This window comes from Anas platyrhynchos, chromosome 6 (genome assembly GCF_047663525.1).
Source record: "Anas platyrhynchos isolate ZD024472 breed Pekin duck chromosome 6, IASCAAS_PekinDuck_T2T, whole genome shotgun sequence".
Taxonomy (NCBI): Eukaryota; Metazoa; Chordata; class Aves; order Anseriformes; family Anatidae; genus Anas; species Anas platyrhynchos.
In genome coordinates, this window is record NC_092592.1 from 33,248,717 (window position 1) to 33,256,103 (window position 7,387).

Sequence of the window (7,387 nt, forward strand, 5' to 3'; positions counted from 1 at the left end):
AGAAGTTTAACATTTGGAGCTGCAGGTCATGCTGATATGAACATCAAGCACAAATGGTGACCTGGAACCTGTTTTGTTGGTGAATATAAAGCAGAGTAACAGTCTTAAGCAGCTTTTGCAGGGCTTGGATTGTTCTGTCCTGTCTTACAATTAAAAGGGAAAGCCTCAAGGCTTTAATTTTATTTATGGGGTAGGGGGAGGCTTAGTGACATCAGCACGGAAGTTCCTTTAACGCCTGTAAATTAGTTTTCTGAAAACTTAGAGTATGAATAAATTGTTAGTGATTTAAGCTTCCATAGCTTAACAAATTTCTTCCAGTCAGGTGAGCCATGGTAACTGGCAATATGCAAGTGCTTAGCTTGTGACAGATGGCTTTTCTGGTGATTTAAGCTAACATGCTTTCCTTTGCATTTGCAATGGATCGGTTACTGTGGTTCCGCTGCGAGCCCTGTAAGGTCAACCGTTCAGTAGGTGTTCTGTTTGTGTGACCTTTTCAAATTACCCTCCGGTAATTTGAGCAAGATCTTTTTTGATTTTTCTATAGTCGTCTTTTCTTCAGGGCCAGAGTTGGAACTTTGATGAAGTGTCATGTTATCACCGAATTCTTTATTTATTTTCTGTTAAGTTCCATAGTGGAACAAGGCTCTGTAACTCGGCAGTTGCTGTTCAGGAAAATCCCTGGTCTCAGTTGAGTAAAGGTGCAAGGCAGAGTTACAGGCATTGCCTGAGCTATGCCCAGTGCTCACCCCACCACAGTACTGAAACAGAGTGTGTCCTGCAGGCTTCTGAGGGGCAGAATGAGAGAGGCAGCTGCAAGTATTGTACCCTTTGTAGAAACCCTTAGTTTTCATAAACCACAAATTGAGTGATGAAACACTTTTAAATCTGTGCAGCAAGAGGTAAATTGAGGACCGTCTCTTGTTTTCCCGTTTACATAGCTACTGGTGAATGAGATTATTCTGTGACCAGGAGATTTCAGAAGCACTTGCTATGTTTTATTTTTTGTACGTGGGCATTTGGAGAGGATTAGAAGGGTAAAATGTTTGCTGTTGTACAATATTAACAGGATCTGGAGGATGGGAAGCTTGTTCTGTTACAACAGTGTAACGCATTTTCATGCTCTATCTGATCAGCTATTCTGCTTTGAAGAAGGATGGAGAAAGGCTATCAACTCTGGTGAAGAGAGGAGAAGCAGTTGAAGCAAAGCCAGCTCGGCCAGTAAGAGTGTACAGCCTCTCTCTCCAACAGTTTCAGCCACCACTGTTCACACTGGGTAAGGGCCAAAGATTATTTTATAGAGCGATGCTCCCAGTTTGTTAGTGCTTATTTACACTCAGAATGAGACTAAGATATAGAAATGGGTTTCATTTCCCTCAGCTACTTATTTTAGTGTGAGCCTGCATGCACAGACTTTCACTTTGCAGTAAAAGCACCATATTTTGGTTTTAAGTTAAGCTGATTATACGTAATCTTCCTGTGAGGGAAAATTCTGAGGGGCTGGCCAGGAGATTACTTGCATCTGTCCATGATTTTGCAGCCTCCAGCTCACTACTCCTTTCTCAGGCTCCTTACTTCCCCTGACCCATTCCTTTGCCCCAGTGCCCAGACTGCTGGCATCTTAATTCATCAAGGGCCACCATCAGTTACTGTCAGACCTCTTTCTAGGTTGCAGAGACAGGATCCTACCCTTCTGTCATACATGAAAAAGCCTGGGTAGCACATTAAGAAGCACCTTAATAAATAAACCAAAGATACCGTTGTAAATATTTGATGCAGGTGAGGTCAGGATAATCTTTTGCATTGAGGAAGTACCTGCTTGACCCGTAGTCCTCTGGTGGACCAGATTTTATATGATGAGCAGGTATGAACGACAGAACTTGGTGCTATGTTACTTGGGGCCTTACTTTATGGGTGACTTGCAGCTGATCGCTGGCAGAGGGAGAAGGGAAGGGTTGAGAGAGCAAGGAAAGTTAAAGGTGAATTTTAAAATGTCAGCAGCTTTTATTAGAGCTTCTCATGTGCAGTATCTTAAAAAAAACCACATTGATAGTCAGTTTAGGCTATTCTGGAAATAATTTGGTTTCATCATTAGAAATACAAAACAACCATCTGAAACCTTCAAAATGAGTAGAACTGAAGCATTTATTAACATACCACGGCAAGTACTTAATTTCTAGTGAGTTAGTTCCGTTGCCATTGTATTTGCCTTCCCTCCTGTCTTGGCTTAGCAATCTCACCCGCACATATGTTACAGGATGAATAATTGATGTTGCATCCTATAAATATTTTATCACTGGGTTGTTTGCTTAGTGCATTTTTACATTTGTTTGGGAGCATGGTCTCTATGTAAAGTAGATTTCACATTGTGCTGGCAGTTTACCATGTCACTATTAACATTCCAGATGTTGAATGCGGCGGTGGCTTTTATGTCAGGAGCCTGGTCAGCGACATTGGCAAAGGTAGGCATGAAAAAAAAAGTGATGGTTTAAGGAATGAAAGTGTCTGCTTATAGAAAAATCTTGCCATGTTTTATATCTCTGGCCACCAGACTTCTGTGCTGTTTTGCAGATTGGTACTGCTATCACTTGCTTTTATATACTAGGGTATTTTCCTTGGGAGCATGAGGGAATGAAGGCTAAATAATTGCTGGAGGACCCTGGGGGCTGGGGGATAAAAATGGAGCAAGGAATAGCACTGAGCAAGAAAATGCAAGGCAAGGTGGGAATTTTTTTTTCTCTCCTCCATATGTTAAAGCTAACTCAGATTAAGGGTGAGAAGAGACAGAAGAAAGACACTGTCTTTTTAAACATTATTCATCACATTTTGAAAACAGATTGCACAGAACATTACCATGCACATAATAAACCCTATCTCCTGGAAAGACTTCTTCGTTTGTGATGATTTTTCTAGTGTTTTCTTTCTCCTTTCCTTTTACTGTGAATGGTGTTGCTTTCCCACAGGGTTATTTGTCTTGTGCCCTATATCTATCAAACTGCATGATGGAGAACAGATAGGCCATTTCAATTTTTTTAAGTGATACATTTGCAGATCAAGAAACCAAGTGATGTGGGAGAGCCCTATGAATTTCAATGTTGTTATTTGTACTTAGGCAAGTCAGAGATTCTCCTATTGCAGTCTTCTGAGCATACTGGGTTGTATTCAGTCCTTTAAAGACAAACCAAGATAAAGTCTCTACCCAGCTGTCTCTTTTTCAGAGTATGAAATGCAGTAAAAATCCTCCTGCATCTGCAAGTATGGGCAAGAATATTTTAGTACACCTGTGCACTTTCAAGTTAGTCCAGTTGCTGACAAACAGAAGGGGTTATCTTTTTAACCCCTCATTACGCAATTCTGTCCTACTTGTATTTAACCCATCATAGCATTTGTTTATATTTTGAATTTTTCCTTATCTTAGTTTATATTATCCTGATGAGTGGCACAGGATAAAAATGTGGAAAAACACAGACAATTGCTTTTCCAAAAACATGGAAAATAGCACATGGTCTTCTAAGTCACTTGAATGTTCTGTACAGAATGTTCTGCTTTTATTTTATGTCATTATTTCTCTCTCATCATTCCGATTTAAATCTGGAAAACCTCCTGACAACTTTCTGTCAGATTTTGAACTCTTACTGCAGTGGAGATCTACAGAAATCAAAGGAATTCCTCGCCTCAGACTTAAGAAGATGTAAATGAGTGTTGAATCTCCACGAACTGCCTCTTCAAGCTAAGCAGAATAATGTAGAAGGCTACATATAAAAGGACATTGCAAATAGTTAAATTTGACTGTGCACTTCTTCTAAAGTCTTTTTTCTTCTGTACTGTAGAACTCTCTACCTGTGCCAGCATGCAGGAGCTGACCCGAACCAAACACGGGCCATTTACGCTAGAGGAGCATGCACTTCATGAAGACAAATGGACAATTGATGAAATTGCGCGATCCTTAGAGCATTGCATGTCTCTTCTCCCAGGAGAACCATCTCATAAAAAATTTAAGACAGAGCATCCTGAAGAAACTGCTGTGAGCTGTGAAGATAAGTAATAAGTTAGGTCAAGGAAAAAGACTGAATGATTGAGACATTTTAAGATTGGATTGGGATTGTCTTGCCTTTTGTGTAAATTTACAGGTCTGTATTGGGACAAACCGCAGTGCAAGAAAAATGGTTCTTCTGTTTTCTGGAGCTGGAACATTCACTGAAAATATCCAGTGCTTGCTGTTTTCTGATCTGTTTATTTCCCTTGTAACATGCTGTAAATTGGTCTGCCACTGAAGTCAAGTCTTCATAAACTTTTAAAGAACCTATGGGGTGTAATATAACTGTTGTTAATAATTCCTCAATAAAAAAATATATGTCCTTAGGATTTGCTAAATGTGGTCCAAAGAAAAATTCTTTTCTTTTTTCCTCCTTTATAGCTGCTAATCAAACGCTGAAGTACCATGGTGATAAGACTTTGATAGCTTAAAGGGTACAAGAATGTGGAGTGACAATTTGTTTTCTTGCAATCCATTTCAGAAGTGCCCACTTACTGCGGTTTCTGCTATGCTGATTGTTCTTTCAGTCAAATGTTCCTCAGAATGCATTAAACCTAGATGCTGATGTTTTAGGCTAGGTCTGCAATAGCAGTGCAAGTAGCTTACAAGTTTAAAGAGTCCATAAAGGTAACTGGTAACTAGTGCTATGAAAGATGCAGTCATCATTACAGGTGCGTATATTCTGTTCTGGTATGATGTCCTGATTGGTGATGATCTGTCATTTAAAGTGTAGCTAACTGTTATGTCCTCATTGAGATTGTCAATTCCAATTTACTTCTGCTGTGTGTTGCTTGTATTGCTTGAGCTGTCTCATGTTCATCAGGTGCTGCTGTGCTTCTGAGGTCTGGCTGGTTTGGTGCTGACCAGAAGTTGGGTGGGCAACAGTGGGACCCACCACAAAGGATCTTTGCTGAAACCATGTTAGCTCAGTGGGACACTGAGGGCCTGTTCTGCAGTTCATTTGTTCAACAGAATCTGATTGCACTGATCTCAGCACTGCTTCTCTTAGGGTTTCCAAAATGGCTAAAAGACGGGGTTGTTTGAGAGTGCTAAAAAGCACCCTAGTGGTTTCGATCTGTGCAATGGACTATCCTAACAGGACTTCCGTATGTGTCCCCAGTCGACAAGTTAGTAGCAGGTCTACTTCTCTCTTGTCATAATGTGGAACAAGAGAAATAATTTAAAGATGTGAGTAAAACCTGAGAGAAAGCCCTGCGTTTGAAAGTGCCACTGAAATGTCATCAAAGAGGAATGGACTGGCTGCTGTTCTGCACTGCTGCTGGACAAGTGGGCGGCTGTGGCTTTGTACCACTCCCACGCCTTCAGTTTGTAGTTCTGGAGTACAGAGACTCGATTCTCTTACTCTGAGTGACTGAATGCTGTGAAGCCAACAGGCTGTGGTTAGATCTTGTTGGGTGTATCTTTTACAATGACATGAACATTTGATTTAATGACTCCATGTTAATTGCCTTGCTCCTTTCCATGGTAAGTTATCTTGCTAGCTAATTACTTCTATTGTTGCAAAGAAGTTGCATTTTATTCCCAGTTAGAATCTCCACACCCTGCATTTTATGTCTTTATCTACACCTTACGTAAAGCAGCGTGGTCTGTGTGCTGGTATTATGTGAAATGATCAAGTTCCAACTTTGCTTTCAGCTTCAGAAAAGAAATAAATACCCCAAAGTTTCTTACTGCAGGATGCCTTTCCAGACAACAGTAAATTTTGTTTTCTATAAAATAAGAAACTGAAGTATATGCAAGATTAATGAAGCCCTCCCCCTCTTTTTTTTCTTTTTTTTTCTGTGGGAGGATAGAGTTTATATTTTATTGTTCAGTAAACAGACAATTTTCTCCTTTTATATATTTTTACAGAAACTTAAGGGAAATGTAGACTGGATGAAGTAACTGTTTTGAGAAATCTTGATTTAGGAGACGGAAGAAAAGTGTGCACTGTAAGAGAACAGTGGGAGATTTTAGTTTCTTTTAGGAGTACTTTTTGGTACTTTGGATAGGAACAGAGAAGAAAGATTATTTTCTAAAGAAATGAAATAAAGCAGAAAACTTCATTTTCCCATGTACTTATGTTGGATGATCAAAGACTTTGACTGAAGCACACCTTCTCAATTTATTGTCCATATCCCTGTGTTCTTCTAGGTTGAATAACTTCTCATTTTCTGTATTTATCCTTCTGAACTTTTAAAAATAGCTAGAAGATATTACCCTATTAGCCTCCTTCTTCCATCTACAGGGATTTGTTTCTTTAAAAATTAGTGCAATTGAGAAATTCTTCTAACAGGATACATTTGTATGTAGTGATATAAGTGTCCAGCACATTTCAGATCTTAGCAGTTTGTTTAATGCTCACCATGGCTTTCTTGCTGTTCCATGTAAGACCTCCTGATCCAAGCTGCAAGTCCTAACGTGTATGGAAAGCAGAGAGAGAAAAGGAACACAGTTGTTCAGGAAACTGCATGAGGTGTGTAGACAGTGTTATTAAAGATTGATGGTACTTTCAGTCTACAAATAAAATTTCCCTCATTGCTTTTACTCCTCTGTAGGAAAAGTGGGAGACTTTCACCAGCTGTAGCTCACCCTTTTTTCCTTTAATGAACTTCTTCATCTCAAATTAATGAACACCTTCTCTCCAGATAAGTTGTACTGCACTTTGGAAGCTATTTCACTTAGAAGTTGAGTATGAAGTATGCTTGGTTGCAGCTGTAAATGGCTGGATAGCATAAAAAATGATGGCAGACATCAGAGAGCTGTCCTTATAGGGTACAGCGTAATGAGTGCATAAAGCCATGAACAAATGATGCAGTAAGAGACTGGTTTGTGACCACAGATAAGTGCCAGCCCTTACCAGTTGAGCTATTTTTTTTAAAAATTCAGACAAAAGCCAGCTTCTTCCCAGTGTCTTTGCTACGTGCTTCACCTTGTGTGTGCTCTTTCCTAGGAAACCTTGTGCTTTAATGGCTCTATTCCCTTTAAGTCATTAATCCCAATAAGTAGTAACCAGGAAGCCACTGAAAAACACAGGAATACCTTTTTTTGGTATGTTTTAATGAGTTTATAACCAAGTGTCTTGAAACTTTCCAGATCTGGAAGTAAGTATTGTGTTCCCATGGGAACATAGGGAAATAATCTCTCATTTAACTTCTTTTTTTCTTACTAATATGCGTGTCTCTGAGATACCAGGCTTCAGAATTGTGATTTATCCACAGAAAAACTTAAGTTTTTCCAGAAGTAAATCATGGGTCTTGATTACTAACGGTCACATCTCAAAATTAAGGGCTATCTGGAGTGAGAGGAAACATGCACATGCAATTTTTCCTGAGACCAGTAGAAAAGTTAGTA

The 7,387-nt window shown here is 39.5% G+C and overlaps 1 protein-coding gene across 2 annotated transcripts in view; it reads left to right on the forward strand.

Annotated features, from left to right (window-relative positions):
- The window catches only part of TRUB1 (TruB pseudouridine synthase family member 1), a 29,683-nt gene extending 25,312 nt beyond the window's left edge, over positions 1-4,371 (forward strand). Inside the window, exons 6-8 of one of the 2 annotated variants that reach the window (XM_013101921.5) lie at positions 1,134-1,273; positions 2,403-2,459; positions 3,619-3,809. In XM_013101921.5, the coding sequence (XP_012957375.2) occupies positions 1,134-1,273; positions 2,403-2,459; positions 3,619-3,692 (271 nt within the window). In that variant the 3' untranslated portion in view covers positions 3,693-3,809. The other variant, XM_005021978.6, reaches the window with a different exon arrangement.
- Positions 4,372-7,387: the final 3,016 nt, after the last annotated feature.